Source organism: Lemur catta, chromosome 1 (assembly GCF_020740605.2).
Source record: "Lemur catta isolate mLemCat1 chromosome 1, mLemCat1.pri, whole genome shotgun sequence".
NCBI lineage: Eukaryota > Metazoa > Chordata > Mammalia > Primates > Lemuridae > Lemur > Lemur catta.
In genome coordinates this window covers 120,147,601-120,170,932 of record NC_059128.1, presented here as the reverse complement: position 1 = coordinate 120,170,932, position 23,332 = coordinate 120,147,601, and the positions used below count along the sequence as shown (strand labels likewise).

The 23,332-nt window shown below is 51.2% G+C and overlaps 2 protein-coding genes across 3 annotated transcripts; both read left to right on the top strand.

Moving 5' to 3' along the window:
- The first annotated feature begins 827 nt into the window (after positions 1–827).
- Positions 828–4,457, top strand: NXNL1 (nucleoredoxin like 1). The gene is made up of 2 exons (XM_045553148.1): positions 828–1,225; positions 4,142–4,457. The coding sequence occupies exons 1-2, from the start codon at positions 900–902 to the stop codon at positions 4,452–4,454; spliced, it is 639 nt and encodes a 212-aa protein (XP_045409104.1). The 5' UTR covers positions 828–899; the 3' UTR covers positions 4,455–4,457.
- Positions 4,458–9,635: 5,178 nt separating this feature from the next.
- On the top strand, positions 9,636–16,849 carry TMEM221 (transmembrane protein 221). 2 transcript variants are annotated; one of them, XM_045553134.1, is made up of 4 exons: positions 9,636–10,152; positions 12,137–12,222; positions 15,413–15,643; positions 16,305–16,849. In XM_045553134.1, exons 1-4 carry the CDS (start codon positions 9,833–9,835, stop codon positions 16,334–16,336), a joined length of 669 nt encoding a protein of 222 aa, XP_045409090.1. In that variant the 5' UTR covers positions 9,636–9,832; the 3' UTR covers positions 16,337–16,849. The 2 variants fall into 2 exon arrangements, with proteins under 2 accessions (XP_045409090.1, XP_045409083.1); XM_045553127.1 differs by having other exon boundaries at positions 15,413–16,849.
- The last annotated feature ends 6,483 nt before the right edge of the window (positions 16,850–23,332 follow it).

Here is a 23,332-nt window from a genome sequence, read left to right as displayed (position 1 = left end):
AGTTCTGACAGTGGAAAGTAAGAGGCACAGCCAGGTTAGGAGGATCGCCTGAGGCCAGGAGTTCGAGACCAGCCTGGGCAACATATTGAGACCTCATCTCTTTTTTAAAAAAAGGAGGGTTGGGGGTAAGGATGCTTCAGACATCCTTGGAACTCACACCTTCTACCACACTGTATTGGTCAAAACAAGTCACAAAACCAGGCCCAGATTGAAGGAGAGAGAAACTGGTCTCCACCTCTTGACGGGGTTGGGGGACTGCAAAATACCGTGGCCCTGATTGTCAACTTTCTACTCCAGGAGAATGTTAAGGCATGTGTGGGCCAGACAGAATCTGGGGGGATGGAGAAAAAAAATACATGTTCATTTTCATTAACCTCTCGGTGGAATTTAGCATGTCCTCTCACTATGAATGCAGGCATTGGCCAGCCCTGGGACTGTCACCCATGGAAATCAAAGATAATTTCATAGCACATCCTGGTCATAGGTGATGCCTCAAAATATCACTGACACTCATCTCGACTTAGTCATCACAGTAATTAGTAGAGCTCCTGTCAATCCACATTACTTAATGCATTCATGAAGAAGCATGTATGTTTTTATATCACAATTTAATAGAATATTTTCACACCTGTATGTCAGGATGATTGGTTTCCTTTGCAATCCTGTGAATTTTTCTGAATGCATATGTGGCTCTCTGCTGAGACAGAGGGGCACACAGGGAGCCCCGCACCCTGACCTTGGAGGTGCCCCAGAACCAGGTCAAGGTGGAGGTGGATTAGTGAAGTGCTAAGCCGGCTTCATAAAGATTTCTATTCCTAGGAGAGAAGCTAGCTAGCAGACCTGGGGCCACACCACGAGGGGTCCCTCCACGCTGTCCCCAGCACCCAGCTGAGGCTTCCATGGCCTCCCTGTTCTCTGGCCGAGTCTTGATCCGGAACAATAGCGATCAGGACGAGCTGGACATGGAGGCCGAGCTCAGCCGCAAGCTGGAGAACCGGCTAGTGCTGCTGTTCTTCGGGACTGGGGCTTGTCCCGAGTGCCAGGCCTTTGTGCCCATCCTCAAGGACTTCTTCGTGCGGCTCACAGATGAGTTCTACGTGCTACGGGCGGCCCAGATAGCCCTGGTGTATGTGTCTCAGGACCCCACAGAAGAGCAGCAAGACCTGTTCCTCAGGGACATGCCTGAGAAGTGGCTCTTCCTGCCCTTCGAGGATGACCTGAGGAGGTGAGGTGGGGCAGGGAGGTCAGGGAGGTCTTCCTGGAGGAGGGGGCATCTCCACTGAAAGTGAAGCATTTCTATATTGATTCATCCATTCCATCCAGAGTGAAAGAGTGAATGAGTAGTGCCTATGGGCCAGTCTGTGGACCAGGAACTGGGGGTAAAAATGGGGTGCATATGCCAGCTTCCATCCCACCCCCAGGAAGCTTATAGCCTAGTGAGGGCAATGCATGGGAAACAAAGACTCAAATATATAGTAGCAAACTGCAGTTGTGCTCTGGAGGACAAAGGGAGGCAGCCAAGTGGAAATACCATGGGGAAACCTTGCTGAGGTTCAAGGTCAGAGGATGCTTCCCCATGAAAGTAGCTTTAAAGAGAGACCCCAAGAACATGGAAGAGAGGAGGGTGGACAATGAAGAAAGAGAAGAGTTTCTAGGCAGAGGGCACAGCACAGACAAAGGCTTAGAGGCCGGCAGAGAAAGAATGGCCAGTGCAGGGAAACTGTAAGCAATTTCTGGGTGTGAGAGGTGCGTGGAGCAGAGGTACCTTGAGTGCGGGCATGATCCTCAGAGTAGCAGGGAGCCATGGTGGGCATTAGAGCTGAGAGAGAGGTAGTCGGATTCAAAGAGATGCCCAAAAAACAGTATTATAGTGTGACTTTTTATTATGCAAAAATGTTCAGACATAGCAAAATTTGAAAGAAGTGTACAATGAAACCCACAACATTCTGCCATATTTGCGTTATCAATGTGTGTGCATCTGTGTGTGTAGTTGTGTTGAGCCATTTGAAAGTGGGCTGCAGACTTTATGACATTTGACCAAGTTTGTTCATTTTGTTATTCAAGTTGGAAGCTTCTGGTCATGGAGATTTTCATTCTCCACCCAAAACGATCAGTGTGGACACTGGCTCACTCCCACTGCCCTTTGGAGCTGAAGAGTTTGCTCCCTCCAAACTGGTAACTTTTTCCTCCCCGGGGCAGAAACACCAGCTGGAAGGGCATCGAAGGCAAATGCTGACCTTGTTTGAGACAGGGTCCTCTCGACAAAACATTCACCCAGAATAGTAACTTATCTGGGCAGTCCCCATCCTGCCAGCTCACCCTCCTTGAAAGTGTAGAGTTGTCAGAGCCACCAGGCCTGGTTTTTTTTTTTTTTAGAGACTAGATCTTCACCTATCGCCCAGGCTGGAGTGCAGAGGTGCAATCACAGCTCACTGCAGCCTCCAACTCCTGGGCTCAAGCAAAGTGATCCTCCCACTTCAGCCTCCCAAGTAGCTGGGACTACAGGCGAACACCATGCCTGGATAATTTATGATTTTACTTTTTTTAGAGACAGGATCTCACTATGTTGCCCAGGCTGGTCTCGAATTCCTGACCTCAGGCAATCCTCCTCTGGCCTTGGCCACCCAAAGTGCTGGAATTACAGGAGTGAGCCACACCTGGAGTTGCCAGATAAAATAAAAGTTTCCCAGTTAAATTTAAATTGCCAATAAACAACAAATAATTTTGTAGTATAAGTATGTCCCAATGAATACTAACAGATTATTCATTGTTTATCTGAAATTCAAATTTAACTGAGTGTCCCATATTTTTACTTACTAAATCTGGCAACCTCCTCCTGAGGGATTTTGCAAGTACTATGTGTTCTTTTCTTGGCAGCCTGGAAAATGGCCACCCAAGAACCCAACAGGCTGAAAATAAGAACCCTGGGTGGAGCCTGGTGAGGGGGCTCGGGCGTGTAGTCCCAGCTGCTCCGGAGGCCTACGCGGAGGATCACTTGAGGGCAAGAGTTTAAGACCACGAGCTTAGGCAACAGGGAGACCAGGTCTCTACAAAAAATATAAAATTTAGCCAGGCATGGTGGCATGCGCCTGTAGTCCCAGCTACTCAGGAAACTGAGGCAGGTGAATCGCTTGAGCCCAGGAGTTTGAGGTTGCTGTGAGCTATGATGATGCCATCGCACTCTAGCCCAGGCGACAGAGCAGGACCCTGTCTCAAAAAAAAAAAAAAAAAAAAGGACCATGATGGGCCCAGTTTGGCAGCCAGTACTGGATGTTTGGTCCAGGGTCTTCTGGGGATGTGGAAAGCTTCTCCCTGGCTTCCAGTGAGTAACACATAGAACAAGATCAAAACTCCTGAGCATCATCCTCCAGGGCCTGCGTGATCAGTGCTGTGCCCCAACTACCCTCCCACATGCATGTGTTGTGCCTTTGGCCTGGACCACCCTTCTCCCAGTGCCACCCGCATCCCACAGATCTCAGCTCAGAGGTCACCTCCTTGGAGAGGCTCTCTCTGGCCAGACAGCCCTTCCCCAGCTTAGTATTTGTCTGTGGCGTTTATCTGGATTCATTCATTCCTTCTTTCATCCATCCGGGACACATTTCCTGAGCACTTACGCTCTGCCTGGCACAGTTTCAGGCACTAGGGACATCAGCGAACGGCAGCAGAAACTCATGCCCTTGTGGATCTGCAGTTCCAGTGTGGGAGGAAAGGATAAGGAGGAATGAATAAACTACACGATATGTTGGCTGCTGAAAGGCACGAGGGGCGAACCCTGCAGAGCAGGAGGGAAGGGGAGATTGGAAGTCTGCACCATGTGAGGTCTCCAGACAGAGCCTCACTGTCGCCCCGGGCAGAGTGCCCTGGCGTCGTCAGATCCGGAGTCTTAACGTGCAGATGTCTGGGGACAGTGCTCCAGTGAGGGGCACGGTCGGTGCAAATGCCCTGAGGTTGGAGCACGCCCGGGGTGTTGGAGGCACGGCTCGGAGGCCGATGCTTCTAGACCTGCCCTGTCCTCCCATGGGCCCAGTGCCAGGCAGGCACGGGACAGTGCACACAGAAGGCGCCCGGTAAGTACAGGGAGGAGGGCCTTGGGGCTTCCCGGTTTCAGGCTCAGGGACAGACTGACCTGCCCGCTCCACAGGGACCTCGGGCGCCAGTTCTCCGTGGAGCGCCTGCCAGCGGTCGTGGTGCTCAAGCCGGGTGGGGACGTGTTGACGCGCGACGCGGCCGAGGAGATCCAGCGCCTGGGTCCCGCCTGCTTCGCCAACTGGCAGGAGGCGGCCGAGGTGCTGGACCGCAGCTTCCTGCCGCCCGAGGACCTGGAAGACGCGGTGCCGCGGAGCCTCACCGAGTGGCTGCGCCGCCGCAAGTACCGCGTGGAGAAGGCGACCCCGGGCGGGGGCGGCCCCAGGGGGGAGGGCGAGGCAGAGGACGGGGCCCCAGCACTGTTCTGACCTTCCGGCGGGGACGCATGCCTGCAGGGTGGCGGGTCTATGGGGAGCCCGCCCCCGGGGAGAGGGGGCTGGTGGGGGGCAGTTTTGAGTCCTCCCCCCTTCCCCCGCTCCAGGCAGGCAGGCTGGGGGAGGGGAACGTGCTCTGAGCCCTCTAGGGGTGGAGGGCGGGGAGAGGAGAGGGGACCGTTCTGAATACCCCCCAGGAGGAAGGCGGGACTGAGCACTGGGCTTGAGCGCGGGATGGGGGAGCTGTCTCCGCTCTGAGCACACACACCCAAAGGCAGGAGGGGCTGGGGACCTTTCCGAGCTCCCGTGCTGCAGGGGGAAGGAAGGCAGAGTGGTGGGGGGTAGGGATGATGTCTGGATTCTGAGGTCTGGGGACACCTAGGATGGGGCATGGGAGGGGGGTCTCTGTCCTGCGACATCCCCTCACCCCCAGGGCCCTGTCCTTGTCTTCTCTCCACGGGCCGGGCCAGGGCGCTTAAGTAGGGACAGCTTTCAGAGATCTCTAGAAATATTTTTGAGACCTGGGGAAGCGGGTGTGGTTACTGACTCCAAAATGGAAAAACGCAGAATCAAATCGAATAAACGTGCTGAAAACGCTGAGCCCGTCGTACATTAACGAACTATAGAAATGGTCCTTGCAAGTGTAGTCTTCGCCGTGCATCAAATGAGTTGCCCAGAGTTTCGTACACCCAACTACAGCCATCCTTGAACAACAGATTTCTGTTTTACACGGGATGCGCTGCGATACTCTCTGCCATGTGCGCTGGGGTCCCGGGCCGCCAGCCAGGGCCAAGACTCTCGCAGGTCTCCACCCGCACCTGCTGGATCCCGGGGGTTCCCGGGGGAGAAGGCAGAATATAGAAATCGAAAATTCCAGTTCAGAACCCCATGCCGGCTTTGTGACTGTGAGACGGTCACCCCCCTTCTCTAAGCTTCATTTCTTTCCTCTAGAAAATGAAAATAAGGCCAGGTTCTACCTGGCAGGTGAGTTAAGAAGGCAGAGCAGGTGCTCGCTTGGGGAGGTGCGTGGGGGGGGGGGGGGGGGAGGGGGCGACCTATGGCGCCCCCTAGCGGCAGTATGGGGTGGCACGTCTTCGGGCGGGGTACCTAACAAGCAAATTGTCCTATATCATCATGCCCGGTTTCCAAAAAGGGTTTCCTGGGAGGCCACGCGTGTCCATGGAAACTAACAGGCATGACTACGGTAGGCGGGGATCTGACTGATGGGAGGAAGGAGGCTGGGGGCCCTGGGAGGCCAGAGGGTCTTGGATGCTGGACCACAGCGCCTTGTTTCATTCTCTCCTCCACTCCCAATCTCCAGGCGGGGAAAATGAGGCTCAAGACTGTGATGTCGCCTGCTGTTTCAGGTTCCAGCCCTCTCTGGACCTCAGCAGTTGCATCTGTGAAATGAGTGCCTCGGACCCCGTGTGATAATGGCACTTAAATTCTCTGTACCTAATACCAGATCACCCTTCTCGAACAAATCACAGGCCATCCAACTTGTCAACAGTGTTAATATTATTCCAGCCAGCATGCAGTGGCCAGTATTCCCCACCTGAGCAGTGAGGCTGGGGGGAGTCCACTTCCTGTCCCTGTCAGGCTGTGTTACCTGGACAGGCTGCTGGCACTCTCCAAGCTTCCCCCTCTCCACCTCCCCCACCCACTCCCATCCCCAAGCCCACCTGTCAGTGCTGTAATGAGAAAGCACAGCTTGGCAAATGGCCAAGGCAGATGAGAGTGGAGCCCACTTGCAGGGTTAATATAACTTTCCAAATTGAAGCCAACACCCCCAAACTAGAGAGTCACCCCCCACACAAAGGATAAGTATTTATTTGTGTCCCTCCCAAGCCCCAACAAATAATGGTGAAACCTAAGACAGTGCCATAATGACCTTTGGCCATTTTATGGAATTGTCCCTTTACTTGCAGGTTTAGTGTATGTTTGCACCTCCTCCACCAGGCTGTGAGCCCCAGAAGGGCCATCAGGACTGTCTTGGTCACCATTGGGTCCCCAGAGCTGGGCCCATAGGTGGGCTCCCCATAAATGTTTGCTGAATGAATAAATGAAAGTATCTTACATCTCCATATGCCCAACACCCAGCACAGAGCTGGGCCTCTGATCCAAATGAGTTCCTGAGACACAGCTACCCCAATCTGGGACTTTTCCTTACCTATAAAACATGGAAAATTCACCCTAACTTTAGCAAGATGAAAGAGTGGGTATGTTGGGCATAGGCCTAGTGAATGAGTGAATGAATAAATGAATGAATAAACAGGTTTCTGTTACAGATGTGGAGGCCCAGAGAGGATAAAGGACTTGCCCAAGGCCACACAGCAAAGGAGGAGAACACCTGGGGATGAAGGGTCACCCCATAATCTCCCCCAGGGTCATTTTATCTATAAGGCACAAACTCTTCTCAGTAGACAGCAAAAATTTGAAACCTGAAAAAAATAATTGACTCCAAAAATCTGAAAAGAGACCTGAAAATTCAAAACCAGTGAAATCTGTAAGGTGGCTGAGTAGTCGTATAGAGCAGTGAGTGGGAGCTGGGCTGCTGGGCTGGAAACCTGCTCTGCCCGCAGTACTTTGAGACCTAGGGAGTCACTGCACCTCTCTGTGCATCAGTTTCCTCATTTGTAAAGTCCAGGTGATACCAGCGCAGGGCTACCACAAGGTCTGAATGCACTAACACAGGGCGAGCCCACAAGAGGCCACCTTGACCTCATTCATCTTGATATTCTGGGTGTAGTAGAAATGTGCTACCTTTGAAACCATTTGCAGATTTGATTTTTCACGCTTTAGAAGAATTCCAGAGTGGGAGTGCAAGATGGTACATTCATTCCTGTGTTCAGCAAACGTTTATTGAGGGCCTGCTAGGGGCTGAGCATGGTCCCAGACATGGGGACACAGTGGTGGACAGCTGAGACAGACACCTGCTTTCCTGGAGCTGGTCCCCAGCAGGGGGCTGCAGACTTCAGGGAACCACCTTTCGCGCTGCTGCGAAAGGAACAAACTGCTTCGGGAAAACGGACAGTGAAAATACAACAGACAGAATGGGAGAACATTTTTGCAAATCATACAGTTGATAAGGACTTGATATCCAGAATGTTTTAAGAACTCCTACAGTGCAATAAAAAGACAAACAACTCAACTTAAAAATGGGATTCGGCCAATCTACCATTTATCCAGCAATCCCACTACTGGGTATTGACCAAAAGGAAAAGAGATAGCTTTATCAAAAAGACACCTGCATGCAAATGTTTATTGCAGCACAATTCACAATCGCAAAGATGTGGAAACAACCCAAATGCCCATCAATTCAAGAGTGGATTAACAAAATGTATTTGTATACCAAGAAGTACTACTCAGCCATGAAGAAGGATGACTTAATGCCTTCGCAAAAACTTGGATGGAACTGGAGACCATTATGCTAAGTGAAGTATCTAAAGAATGGAAAAACAAACACCAAATACTCACTATTAAATTGGAACTAACTGATGAGCACCCATGTGCACAGAGGGAAATAAATCTCCAAGCAAATCAAGCAGCGGGGGAGCGGGTGGAGGAGATGGGCGAAAATCTACCTGGTGGGTACAATGAACACTATCTGGGTGACAGGCACACTTATAATCCTGACTCGAGCATTACAAAAGCAATCCATGTAACCAAAACCATTTGTACTCCCATAATACTTGGAAATTTTTAAAAAAGGGACTTGAATAGACATTTCTACAAAGAAGATATGCAAACAACCAAGAAGCACATGAAAAGATGCTCAACATCATTAATTATTAGGGAAATGCAAATCAAAACCACAATGACATACCACTTTATGCCCACTAAGGTGGCTCCGATCAAGGAGGAGGAGGAAACAAATGTTGGTGAGGATGTGCAAAAAATGAGAAAAAATAAAACCTCCTACATTGCTAGTGGGGATGTAAAATGATGCAGCTAGAATGGAAAACAGTTTGATAGTTTCACAAAAACTTAAAGTTAGCCTGGGACCCCAAAATTCCATTCCTAAGATTCCACTACCCAAAAGAATTAAAAGCAGTGACTCAAACAGATACTTGTACATGAACGTTCATAGCAGCATTAGTCACATTTGCCAAAAAGGTGGAAACAATCCAAATCCCCATCAGTGGATGAACGAATAAACAGAATGTGGTCCATCCACCCAATCGGATGTTACTCAGCCATGAAAAAGAATGAAGCTCTGACACCTGCTACCACGTAGATGAACCTCGAAACATGCTGCTGAGTGAGAGAAGCTGACACCAAAGGCCACACAGTGTGGAATTCCATTGATATGAAGTGTCCAGAACACGCAGATCCACAGACACAGAAAACAGATTAGTGGTTGCCAGGGGCTGGGGGAGGAGAATGGGGAGTGACTGCTGATGGGGAGGGGGGGGTCTCATTTGGCGGGGATGGAAATGTTGTGGAATTAGATAGAGGTGGTGGTTGCACAGCATTGTGAATGTGCTAAAAACCACTGAACAAAATGGGTTAATTTTATGTTTTGTAAATTTTACCTCAATTTTTAAAAAGTGTTGTGTGAAAAACAGGGCGTGCCAGTTGGAGAAGAGACCCAGGAGGGCGTCGTGGAGGAAGCAACCTTTCCTCCAACCCTTGAAGGACGTGAGTGGAGGAGAAATCTCAGCCAAGGGCAGGGTCCCCGAGTTGAGATCAAATAACAAAGTGAGTTATTTAAAATTTCTTTCTTTCTTTTTATTTTTTATTTGTTTTGGACTCACTTTGTTTCCCCAGCTAGAGTGGGGTGGCATGATCATAGCTCACTGCAACCTCCTGCCTCAGTCTCCCCAGTAGCTGGGACTACAGACGAGCCTCACGACACTGGGCTAATTTTTTTATTTTTAGTAGAGGCAGGGTCTCCATCTTGCTCAAGCTGGTCTCGAACTCCTGATCTCAAGTGATCCTCCTGCCTAGGCCTCCCAGAGTGCTGGGATTACAGGCGGGAGCCACCATCTTTCTTTCTTTTTAAACAATCATAAAATCTGTGCTTTTATGAGATCAGCGTGCTGTGGCGTTCCCCGATCCAGGCCACGCCCCCGCCTCTCGCCCCGCCCCATCAAGCCCCGCCCCGCTAAGACCAGTTGGCCGAGAGGGGGCGCCCGAGAGGAGAAGAGACTCTGTCCCAAGTTTCCGCTGAACTTAGGCGTCCCCGCTGCGGCGGACCAGCACCTCGGAGCCCTAGTTCGGCGACCTCCGGCACAGCCCCTGAACCTTCAGACTGCGGCCCCGCCCCCCTCGGGGACCCCTGGGGAGCCTCGGACGCCCCCAACGCCCCTGCCCCCTAAAACCACTTTGATTCCGCGACTGCCCCCGTGCCCGCCCCGAGGACCCCAGCCATGGCCCGGTCGTACGGCGGCCGGGTGCTGGCCGCGATGACCCTGCTGGGCATCCCGGCGGCCGTGCTGGCGGCGCTCGGCGCGCAGCTGCTGTTCCAGCTGCAGGCGGGCCGCACCGAGCTGCGGGGGCCGCGCGCCGACGGGCTCGGCCCCGAGCAGGGCGCCGGCCCCGGGCTGCTGGAGGACGCGGCCGGGGCTCTGCTGCCGCTGGCCGCCGCGCTGGCCGCGCTGGCCCTCGTGCTCGCGCTCACCTGTCTGCTGCTCGCCGCGCTGTGCGGCCACCTGGGCGCCGAGCTGGCGCGGGGGCCTGGCTCCGGCAGGTAGGAGGACCTGCCCCGCCGCCCGGGGCCCAACCGGCTGGGGGCCCGGCAAGCCAAGCCAGCCGCTGTCCTCTCTGGGCTTCAGGCTGGGGGACAACTTCCCTCTGCACTTCCCTCCCTCCCTCCCTCTATCCATCTTTCTTACTCCCTTTCATCCTCCCCTCCCTCCATTCTTTATTTGTTGAAATTTTACAGCAGGTGCAGCTATGACTGTGGCCCCTACTTTGCAGATGAGCAAACTAAGGCTCAAAGAGGGCCCGGACCAGCAAGCCCCAGTGTCTGTGTCCATGGCGTTTGTCATTTATGGAGCTCTAAGCCCTCCCTGCCTCCTTCTCTGTGTGGATTAACTCGGTGAAGTCCCAGGCACTATTATCCACCTTTATAACTGAGTCTCAGACAATTGAGGCTGCTCTCTCCAAGCTGCCGGGCTTGGAAGTGGGCGGGCTGGATTTGAACTTGGTTCTGGTAGAACCAGAGCCTGTGCCGTGGCCTGGGGTAGTGTCCCTTCCTCAGGGACCTGAGTTCAGGGATGTGGGCTTAAAGGGGTGCCTCTATCCAGGCAGGGAATGTGGAATGAGGGTCCTTCCTTGAGCCAAGGACTCCACTGTCCCACGTGTGACCAGACCTGCCCTCGTGGAGTCACAAACTGATCAATAGTGTCAGATGATGATGAATGCTGGGAAGGAAAGAAAATGAGGTGGTGGGATGAAGGGGGATGGGGGACCCGAGCTGAAGGAGGGGAGGAGGCAGAAGACCTGGGGGACTGTGATTCAAGGAGAGGAAACAGCATGGACAAAGGCCCTGGGGCAGGAATGAGCTTGGCGGCTCCAAGGGAGATGGAAGAGGCTGGTGCGGCTGGAGGACGGGATGCGGGGAGATGAGGGCTGGGCAGTCAGAAGGACGGGACTATGTGGGGCCTGGTGCCCATGGTGAGGACTTTGGGGTTTACCCTGCCTGGGAGGGTTGTGAATGAGCTGGGAGGTGATCTGATTTAGGTTTGGAATAACCCCCTGTGGCCACTGTGCTGGAAAGGGGACAGGCAGGGACACCAGAAAGGAGGCTACTTCCATTGTGCTGGTGGGAGGTGAGCAAAGATGGAAGCTCTCAGAGCCTCCATTTCCTCCCCAGGCACTGTCATCTCTTGGTGTTGCTGTTTCTACCATCATTAGTAGAAAGTGAACCTCAGTTTCCTCATCTCCCAAACAAGCTATGGTCTGTAAAATAATGGAAGTCAGGAGTGTCGCAAGTATGTGCACATAGTAGCTGCTTCCTGAGTGTTGGATGTTTGAATGGACTGATGTATATGGATGGGTTGAGGGGAGGGGAATGTATGGTGGCTGGCTGGATGGATGGGTGGATGAGGGACGGGTGTACAGATGGTAAATGGGAGATGAATGGATTCGATGGACAAATGAATGGAGGTAGATGGGTGGATGGTTGGATGGATGGATGCTTTTGAAATGAATGGATGGATTATTAGGTTATGGTTAAATGGATAGATGGTTGTATGTGATTGATGATTGAATAATCAATGGAGATGGTTGGTAAATAGATAGTGGACATTTACCTGGAAGGATGGATAGATGGGTGGATGGACGAACAGATAGATAGAGCATAGAGAAATGGATGGATATCAGGTGGGTGGATGGTAGATATCTAAATGGAGGGATGGATGGATGGATGGATAAGTGGATGGATGGATGATGGATGAGCAGATGGATGAATAAGTGACTAGATATGTAGATGAATGAATGGATGGGTGGATGGATGGGTAAGTGGACGGATGGATGGATGGTAGATAAATAGATGGATGTAAATGGGTGGGTGAGTGGATGGATGATGGCTGGTCCTCACACAGATCTCAGGTCTCCAAAATTCTGGGCCTTTATCTCATTTAGGCCCCACTGCCTCCCTCACCTTACTGGCCTCTCTCCCACCAGCTCCACTTCCTGAGCCTTTCTTTCCCTGCTCCCCTCCATCCCAGGTCTGACTGGTTTCTCCACGACTGCCGCCTCCTCAGACATATGGCCCTTGGCCTTTTCTGCTGCGGGGTCTCCGTCTACTTAGCAGGTGTGTGCTGGACTAGAACGTGAAGCAGAGGACTCTGGACTGGATGGAGGGTGGTAATGGCCCCCAAGTGGTCAGCTCTGGAGCCAGCCTGCCTGGGTCCAATTCTGGGCTCTGACACTTCCTTGCTCTGGGGCCTTGGGGAAATTCCCTCCGTGCCTCAGTTTCCTCACTAGTAAAATGAAAATGTTGACTGTCTGTGCCTCATGGAAGTGCTTGAGGAGATTCTGAGTTAATCCTCATGAAAGCCCATGGGTGGCATCTGACCCCAGTGGGGGCTCCACACATGGTAGTTGTCATCAGAACACTTTGGATGACATCACATCAGTTTTATACATTTGGCTCAAACAAAAGTTTTCGTGGCCTGGGTAGTTTCTAAAGAGAGCATTTCACAGGTTGGAATGAGTGAAAACTGTTTTGCTTACAAATATCAGAACTTCCAGCTCAAAAACGGCTTAAAAAAAAAGCCCACAGCCGGGCGCGGTGGCTCACGCCTGTAATCCTAGCTCTGGGAGGCCGAGGCGGGTGGATCGCTCGAGGTCAGGAGTTCGAGACCAGCCTGAGCAAGAGTGAGACCCCGTCTCTACTAAAAATAGAAAGAAATTATCTGGCCAACTAAAAATATATATACAAAAAAATTAGCGGGGCATGGTGGTGCATGCCTGTAATCCCAGCTACTCAGGAGGCTGAGGCAGGAGGATCGCTTAAGCCCAGGAGTCTGAGGTTGCTGTGAGCTAGGCTGATGCCACGGCACTCACTCTAGCCCGGGCAACAAAGTGAGACTCTGTCTCAAAAAAAAAAAAAAAAAGCCCTACACTTGATAAATGAGAAATGCAATTTTGTATTCCAAACCATGAAGCAGAGTGAAAAATAATACCCTGGGTGCCAGAAGAACGCACCACACTGTCTTTCCTTCCTGATTTGTAATAACTTTTCTTAGATCAACTCTCTCTCATCCACCCATGCTGGGAAAGGAATCAAATCAAGTGTCTTTAAAGAGGCTCCTGCTGTCTTATATTGATCTTCAAAAAAATGTCTTTGCTGAGTGTGGTGGCTCACCCCTATAATCCCAGCACTTTGGGAGACTGAAGCAGGAGGATCCCTTGAGGCCAGGAGTTCAAGACCAGGCTAGGCAACATAATGAGACCCCCCATCTCTACAAAAAATTTATACATTTTTTCTCTACAAAAAATTTAAAAATTAGCCAGGCATGGTGGCACGTGTCTGTAGTCCCAACTACTCAGGAGGCTGAGGCAGGAGGATTGCTTGAGCCCAGGAGTTTGAGGCTGCAGTGAGCTGTGATCATGCCACTGCACTCTAGCCTGGGTGACAGAGTGAGACCCTGTCTCTAAAAAAAAAAAAAAAAATGTGTTGATGAAGCTGTGGACTCCAGACTCAACGCTGAATCCTACATAGGTCCCAGGCAGCCCTATAAACAACTTATTTTACTGGAAGAAAAAATATATAACTGAATGAAAAACAAGGGATTAGCTATTACTATTTTTTCTTAGTCCCACAATAGAGAAATAGAAGTTTAAAAAATGTACTTAAAATATTTTTTATGAGACATGATCCTAGAGTGCATTGTGGGAATTTGTATATAAATCACAGGGAACTCTGCAAAACTTTTGTTGTTTGACTTAATAAAATGCTCCAGATGTGGATTTTTTAAAAAGAAGAGTGGAAGGGGGGCTAATATATCTGAAATTATCAGGAGTAGTTGTCCTCAGGTGTGGCTGGATCCAGGTGCTCAGATGAGGTTAGCAGAAATGCCTCTTGCTTCACCTCTTCATCTGCTGTCCCCTGAGTGGGCTTTTCTCTGAGAATGACACCCATATCTGTATGCAGTATTTTTTTTAAGAGATGGGGGTCTCACTATGTTGCCCAGGCTGGTCTCAAACTCCTGGCCTCAAGTTATCCTCTTACCTTGGCATCCCAAAGTTCAGGGGTTATAGGCATGAGCCAGCATGCCCAGCTTGTAAGCACTTTTGAGACAATGCCTACAATCTGAGGCTTTACAAGGGCCCACAAAAATTTAGGGACCTAGAGAATAAGATATTCTCATTCTAAAATACAAGAAAACTCACAAAAGGCAAAAAAAAAAAAAGTAACATTATGTCAGCCTCATTAAGCATAAAATTAAGAATTCATTCACCTCCCAGTTAGATACTTTTTGAGGTTAGGTGACCTCATTAAGCAAGAATTCCCAAGCACGTCCAGCCAATCATCCATTCATTGCTACCCAAAGCCACAAGAATAATTACAAAATCCCTTTCAAAATGTTTGGAGCAAAATAAGTCCTTGGCCTTGCTTTAATATGTCAGACATGATGCAGAGCAGTATCTTCAAAAGGTTGCAGAGCCAGAGAAAGCGTAAGATAGCTCAGAAAGTACCAAGAAGTCCCCATCAGTTCTGGGCTTCTGTCTTACCAATAATACACCAGCCACTGCAGGAAGAAAATTCCTTGGTCGCAATTGCCCAAGCTAGAGTCCCAGGACTGACTCTGATAGGTTGAGCTTGGGTCATGTGATGTCCTTCCACCAATCACTAAGGCCACGTGACTGGTGTCAAAGAGGTGGGTCAGTGATCTTAGACCCACTGCCAGAATGGGAGTAGGGATTGGACCAGTGGTTCTCAACTGGGGCCGATTCTGCCCTCGGGACATCTGGCAGTGTCTAGAGACATTTTTGGTGGTCCTGACAGTCTTGAGGGTAGGATGCTGCTGGCATCTAATGGGTAGAGGCTGTTAAATGTCATACAATGCACAGGACAGTCCCCACCACTAAGAATGGTGCCAACTGGATGCTGTGTAGGATGATGAAAGCTAGTTCAGGTCTTCAAGATCAGGGTTGCCGACCATCTTCTTGAGATTAGCTAACTGAGGCCAGAGAGAGGCTGTGATGCTCTCAAGGTCACTCAACCCTGGGGCAGAGCAAACCTGTGCACCCTGTCTGGCAAGGGTCCATAGTGGACCGTGGCGTTGGGCATCTGAGGGTAGGCTGGCTCCCCCACCCCCACCCTGGATAGAACAGTTCTCCCTGTGGTTGCCAACACACTCTCCCCACTGCCCTGCTCCAGCTACACTGTCATGTTGCAGGGTTTTCACTGATTACTCCCTATTTGGGGGATCTCCCTGACCGCTTGGAGAGCAAATGTTTGTTGACTGAATAATGAGAGCTGTTTCCTTCCCTAGCACTGTCCATCTATGCCTTGCTGCTATTCGAGATTGAGACAGGCGCAGCGGCTGCCTCCATCCTGGGCTCAGGTGCGCTGGTCCTGGTGGCTGTGCTGACCCACGCTCTGCTCCGGGCCGCTCGGGCCCCCCGCCGTGGACTCCATGAGTTGTCCCCACCATCCTTTGAAGACAACCTCACCCACCCTGCTGAAGTCTCCAAGGCCAGCCCCAGAGCTCAGCCCCAGCAGGGTAGCCATCGCCAGACCCCCTATTCATCCTGCCCAGAGACTGGGGACCCCCTCAGGCCTGTGGTCACTGCCACAGCACCTGCAGCCCTGGGTGGAGGCTGGGAAAGCAGGCTGCCTGCAACCCGGATGCACCAGACACTGTCAGCCAGCATGGGGCACTGGGATGGGGTTACCTATGAGATGCGTAGTATGCTGGGCCACAGGCCAGGAGGCACAGGGAAGGACTCCACACTGGTGTGAGCGCAGAGATTGGGGATAGGAGCCTGGTGTAAGGCAGGAAGAAAAGGATCCCATAGAGATAAGTCCAGGTTCAGCTGCAGTAGCAATAGGACTTGACTTTTTTCTTGGTTCAATGCATCCCTGGGTTTTGTCCTCAAGGTTGCCTCCTGGTGCAAAATGGCTCCCAGTGCTCCAACCTTCACTTCCTCATTTGGAAGGAAAGGCAGAGGACAGGACTAGTTTGATGTCTTCTGAAAGTCTTCCTGGGAGGCCTTGGAAACCTGTTTATATTTCACTGGTCAGAACAGAGCTACATGGCCACACCTTGCTGCAGGGGAGGCTGGGAAATGTGGCTATCTAGAATGAATGAGGTTGCATTATAGGCAGGAGGGGAGGGTGCAGCTTAGGCAGCGAATCTCTAAGTGTCTCCATCCATTTTACAGATGAGGAAACTGAGGCCCCAAGAGGGCAGTGACTCACCAGGAGTCCATGACCTGTACTGAGCGTCAGAGCCAGGACCCCCACCCAGATCCTGTAACCCCCAAGCTGCTGACGGTGCGTCTCAGATTCTGCGATTCCCCACTGCGCCCCCCACAGTATGAACGTTTCAAACCCATGTTTGCGGAGCTCACAGCAGCCCAAGGCCAGGGGTGTGTCTGGAGGGCTGGACCCAGACTCCTGGCCATGGGCCTTTGGCTGAGGGCTTTGCCACTCTGTGCCTCAGTTTCCTCCTCTGTAAAATGGAGACAAGAAGTGGCCCCGCCTCCTAAGGCTCCCAGGAGATGAATGACTTCATGTGATCCATTCTGGGGGCCTTCTCACAGTAGGTCCTCAATGCATGTCAACTGTTTCTGTGCTGCTGTGGCTGGGGTGCTTGGTGGCAAGACATTGCCCTGCTGGGCAGTTTCTGGGGCTCATAGAGCTGACAGAGGGGTCACCAGAGGCTTCCTGTCTTGCATGACCCACAAATAAACTCCGATGCTTACTATTTCTGTGTTACTTGATCAACATCCAGTCTTGCTGGATGGCCAAGCCCAGGGCTGTGGGTGGGCCCGGGGTAAGGGATGGGGAGGGCAGGGCGTGCCCCTTGTAACCCCCAGCCTGGTACCCCGAGTTCTACCAGCTTTCACACATAGGAATTTCCCTGGAGTGGGCATGGCCTGGCCCCCACCTCCACCCCAAATGGACATATGTCCCCAGAAGTCTCCCAGTCTGTCCCTTCCTAGGCCACTTGGGGACTCGAGTGCCTAGGACATGGAGAAAATTCAGCCACATGGTGGCTTGAGGCCCCACTGGGACCTCTCCCAGTGGGCAAGGGGGTGACTGCCCCCAGCAGGGGGGCCAGTCCTCCTGGCAGAGACTCAGCTGGTCAGATACACACATGTCAAGGTGCCCCACCGGCTTCAGCCACCTCTTCCCTGGGGCTCCACCTGGAAAGCTGCACAGAACTCCTCGTTGCCCGTGGAGTGGCAGGAAGAGGTCACTGTGTTCCTGCACATCCTGAATGGAGTCGGGCACGGGGCACCCGGAGGCACAGGCTCTTGGCCAGTGTGACAAATATTGACTAAGGATAAAATAGATGAATGGCGCGTCTTTATTGCAGGGCCAGGATTGCCTGGCGCTCTAGGTGCTTTGCTGGCTTCAGTTAATCCCCAGGACAGCCGGTTCACAGATAAGGAAACCGAGGCACGCGGCTGGAACTCCGGGTCTCCAGGACAGAGCGAGTGCCTAGGCAGCACTGGAGGCTCCAGGTTCTGTGAGCTCTCTGAAATGGGCAGGGCCCTGGGGACTCTGTGAGGTCACGGGAGGGAGAAGGGTGAGGAGGAAGGACCTCCAGCCAGCTGCTGGCATTGAGTGCCTCATGTCCTGGGTGGTCAAGGGACTAGGAGCTGGACCCCCGGGGTCCTCTACCCCAGTTCAGGAACAGCAGATGTCCGTGTCTCCCCCAGGGCCAGGACTGGGGGCGGGGGTTGCAAAATTTAAAGAGGTCAGGGCCAGGCTCCGTGGCTCACGCCTGTAATCCCAGCACTTTGAGAGGCCGAGGTGGGAGGATCACTGGAGGCCAGGAGTTCAAGACCAGCCTGAGCAACATAGCAAGACTGTCTCTACAAAAAATAATTTTAAAAATTTTAAAAAGAGGCCCAAAAGAATTGAGAACAGGTATTCAAACAAATCCTTGTATGCACATGTTCACAGCAGCATCATTCACAATAGTCACAAGGTGAAGATAGCCCAAATATCTGTGAACAGATGAATGGATAAATATAAAGTGGTCCGTGCACACAATGGAATATCACTCAGCCACAAAGAGGAATGAAGCTCTGACACCTGCTACACCAGACACCAAAGGTCACACCGTGCGGAACTCCACTGATATGAAATGTCCAGAACAGGCAAATCCACAGAGACAGGAAGCAGATCGGTGGCTGCCAGGGCTGAGGGAGAGGGATGGGGAGTGGCTGCTGATGGGAATGGGGTCTCCTCTTGGAAGGATGCAAATGTTTTGGAATTAGATGGGGGTGATGGTTCCACAACATTGTGAATGTACTAAATGCTTAAATTGTTCACTTTCAAATGGTTAATTCTATGTTATGTGAATTTTACCTCCATTAAAAACAAAAAAAACCACGTAATGAGGTTCTCAGGCTCCTGCAGGTTCAGGGCAGGGTCCCAAGCATGAAGGGAGCACCTCCTTCAGTGTTGCATGCACCCTGGGGGCCCCACCAGTGTCACCCTGGAAGGGGAACAGAGGAGCCACAGTCAGGAGGAGGCTGATCTGGGGCTGCAGCCAAATGCTCAGGTCTCAGAGGCACCTGACCAAGGTGTCGCATGCTGCGTGCAGAGTGTTCCAGGACCTAGACAGACCTGGTCAGGAAACAGTCAGGTGACTTGCTCTTCACTTTCCTTCTTTATAAATAGGGGTAAACTCATGCCCACCCCACCAAATCACAGCCTCAAGGACCTAATCGGAAAGGGTATCAATGTCTCCGTGAATTCCACAAGCGTCGCAAACGCAAGCAACTGTCAGCATCCTAGTGTTTTTCGGGTGTGGACAATGTCAATCAAAGGTGTTGCCTTGGGGCAGAACCAGACCCTGAGATGATTGCGGACAGGTGATTGCAGGAAGACCCAGAGCACTGCAGAGGGCGCCAATGAGAAGACAGTGCTGTGGGCACCCAGAGCTCATGCTGCTAGGGTCCCCAGGGAGATGCCACAGTGCACACTGCAGAGTGCTCCCACCCTAAGGGCCATGGGGCTGGGGTGCTTATCCTCCGACTGTCACCAGGCATTGTCTGAGAGCTGCTTGCTCGGGTGTTAACACCTCCAACTTCCAGCCTTCCCAGTGCACCAGTGGGACACAGTCCTGGGCCCCCAGGAGGCCCCAGGCAGAGTCATAGGCATCTGCTATGAAGAACCTTCACCATGTAGAGACGAATTTGGAGGGGGCTTGGGGGAGGGGGCACAGGGAGCATGGGCCCCAGCTGTGCAGCATCATTGCAACGGCTGGCATAAATGGGGTGTCGACAGTGCTTCACCACACTTTGTGCTTAAGAGGAGGTATTGATTTTTGGATGCGCACTATGTGTCGAACAGCCTGCCCGACGCACACAGGCATCCTCTTTAGGTGTTACCATTACTGTCCCCTCCATACAGCAACTAATATCTCTCCTGAGGGGAGTTAGCTATGCTCCCTGAAAAGAGGTTATGGGTCCCTCAGGCAGGGGTCATTGCAAAGGATGAAAAAATAGTAGGAAACAGAAATAAAAAATAATACACAGAGCCAAAGATATAGTTTATAAAGTAAAGATTTATGAAGATAGACAAAGGAGGGTGCCTGGAAGGTATACATCCCTTCCCACGGAGATGCAACAAAGACTGAACTTTTACACAGGTACTTACAGGGCAGATACAGATTCTTGGTTGCCAAGGGTAATGGGATTTACATAATAATAGGTAGTTTGGTTTAGGGTCAAAGTCTTCTAAAAGGCTACTGCAGATCTTTTAACTAACTCTATCTAGGTGAACAATGAGTTACAAAATCTTCTTAGGGCAAACTTCTAAGTTTTATGATAAGGCTATTTCTTTAGCAAAAACAGAGATATTGTGGCTCTGGTCATTGTGTATTAGAACAGAGATTTCAGAAGTCAACATGAGCTGTGCCTTATGCTAATTACTTTAACCACATGGTTCCGTCTGGGCCCCCCCCCCCCCCCCCCCCCCCCCCGCTCAGGAAACATATCTGTTTGATCAGCTCTTAGCATATCTATTTGATCAGCTCTCATCTCCGGAGGCCTGTCTTTGTTGATCAGCTCTGGCAACCCATGGCTCTAGGCAAGACCTGCTTTGTCTTTCAAAACAGGTGAGAGCCATAACCCAGATTGCAGCCTCACCTTGGAAAGCAGCTGCTACTGACCATTGAGATGCCCTCCTGAGGCGAGGCAGCTTTTGATATGCGAACTAACACGTTTACATTTTCCTTTAAGGCAAAGCCTTGCTTGACTTCTGAAATCATATCTGTCTCTAAAAATACAGGGGGCATTTCTATAAATCAGTATTTCTTAGGCTCAACACTCTCCTTTACTTCTGCACATGAAATGTGAAAGTGGCAGAATAGAGTTGGGGTCCTCTGCACTGGTGACATGTAAAACAGCAGCCAGGTGCCACCTTGAAGGAGAATAATCAGCCCCAAAGGGGCTCGTTTTTTTTCAGCAAGCATTTTATTAACAGCCTTCCAGCTAGAATTCTTGGAACCCATGTAAAATTTGGGAGGAGCCCTGGCTTTTTTCTCTACCAGCCACTTTGTAGGTGGTCAATGGACATGGTGACACTGTGGGACAGAGGGGAGCTTGTAATAGATACGTGTACTCAGGGAAAAGACATATTTCTAAATAATATATTTGGGGTGAAATAAGAATTTTGGAAAACCCTCTCTCTTCAGGATGGTTCTACGTGTGGTGACATTGAACAAAATGGCTCAGACATGCCAAAGTGTGTTTATTTGGACAAATGGAGCAAGAACCAAAGAAATGCTACCTAATAACCATGCACGTTTTCCTTCCCTGACTTCTGTGACCTTTTCATTTGTATCAGTTAGCTATTGCTGCATAATAAATTCCCCCAGACACCAATTTAGCAGCTTAAAAATGACACAATTCTATCATCTCACTTTCTGTGACTCAGGAATCTGAGCCCAGCTCCATGGGTCCTTTCCTTCAGGGTCTCTCACAGGCTACAATCAAGGTTCAACCAGGGTAGGATCGGCTTTCAAGCTCACTTTGTGGTTGTGGATGGGATTCAGTTTATTTGTTGATTGATTGATTGACATAGTCTCACTCTGTAGCCCAGGCTGGAATGCACTGGTGTCATCCTAGCTCACAGCAACCTCAAACTCCTGGGCTCAAGCAATCCTCCTGCCTCAGCCTCCCGAGTAGCTGGGACTACAGGCGCACACCACCATGCTTGGCTAATTTTTCTATTTTTAGTAGAGATGAGGTCTCACTCTTGCTCAGGCTGGTCTTGAACTCCTGAGCTCAAATGATCCACCCACCTCGGCCTCCCAGAGTGCTGGGATTACAGGTGTCAGCCACTGTGCCTGGCTGGGATTCAGTTCCTTGTAGGCTGTTGAGCTAGGGCCTTGGTTTCTTTCTTTCTTTCTTTTTTTTTTTTTTTTTTGAGACAGAGTCTCACTTTGTTGCCCAGGTTAGAGTGAGTGCCGTGGCATCAGCCTGGCTCACAGCAACCTCAAACTCCTGGGCTTAAGCGATCCTACTGCCTCAGCCTCCCGAGTATCTGGGACTACAGGCATGTGCCACAATGCCTGGGTAATTTTTTATATATATATATTTTTAGTTGGCCAGATAATTTCTATTTTTTAGTAGAGACGGGGTCTCGTTCAGGCTGGTCTCGAACTCCTGACCTCGAGCGATCCACCCGCCTCGGCTTCTCAGAGGGCTAGGATTACAGGCGTGAGCCACCGCGCCCGGCCGGGCCTTGGTTTCTTACTGGCTGTTGGCTAGAAGTCATCCTTAGTTCTGTGACACATGGTCCTCTTTATAGGGCAGCTTGCTTCATCAAAGCCACTAAACCTGGAAGTGACATCCCATCACATGCTGTGCTCTATTAATTAGAAATGGCTGGGCGCACTGGCTCATGCCTGTAAACCCAGCCTCTGGGAGGCCGAGGTGGGAGGATAGTTTGAGCCCAGGAGTTTGAGGTTGCTGTGAGCTAGGCTGACTCCATGGTACTCACTCTAGCCTGGACAACAGAGCGAGACTCTGTTTCAAAAAAAAAAAAAAAAACTCAAAATCTGGTGAGAGGAATGGCCAAAATTAACAAGGTTGACAATGCCAAGTGTTGGCAAAGACATGGAGACATTTGCTGTGTGTTGAAGGGTAAATTGGTCCAACCACTTGGCTGTATCTACTACAACTTAGGTCTTCCATACAACCCAGCACTGGGGTATCTGTCCAACAGGAATGAGTGCATATTCATTGAAAGACACATGCAGCAGTGCCCAGAGCAGTTTCACTCGGTGGCCAAGAGCAGAACAACCCAAATGTCCATCAACAGGTGGGTGGATGAATTGACTGTGGAATTACTGATGCAGGCAACATCCCAGGTGAATGTCGCAGACATGATATTGAACAAAATAAGCCAGACACAGAAGAGGACTTGTTTGGGGGTTGCACTGATATCAAGCTCAAGAATAGGCAGAACAAATGATGGGGTAGAAGTCAGGTAGCTTTGGGGAAAATGGCTCAGGCCAAGAGGGTGGAAGAAAGTAGTGGCCATAGCTGGGCTCTGCAACACATGAATATAGGAAATGTGTTGTTTGCTACCAGCAGAGGCCACCAGGAGTCCCATCAGCCACCCAGCTTATACTCTCGCTGCTTTTGGTGCCCAGGCCTCTGTGATATCTTATTTTCGGCGTCTGGAAGCAAGAACAAGGAGACAGGGATGGGCCCGCTTCCTGGACGGAAGGCTGTGGTTGCTGGAGGCCTGGGCTCCCTCCTCTACAGTCCAGCCTGGAACTATTAGAATGGATGTGGCCCAAGCCAGGAGCGGGTGGGCGGGGCTCCACTGGGACCGCCCAGCCCATGCGTTGGGATTTTGCAGAGTGAGTGGCCTCTGATCCATGACAACTGATCCAGTCAGGCCAGGATGGGTCGTCGTGAGGCCCCTGCTCACCCAGGGGTGCCCTGCAAAGTGATCCGGGGTTGGTTTCGGGGCAGCGGGAAAAGTGAGCAGAGAGAACAAATGGCCTTTGCTTCCTGGCGGGGTCGGATTCTGTGGTTGGCGCCAGAGCAGCCTGGGCCGGACCAGGGAGCTGCAGGCAGATGCCTCAGCACCAGAGACCCAGTTTTCCCAAAGCAGCAAAAGGGTTTGGGGAAGGAGGTACATTTTGCTCCATCTCCCCACACCTCTTCCTCCAGGGCAGCTCACTCTGTCCCCACTCCAATTCCAAGGACCA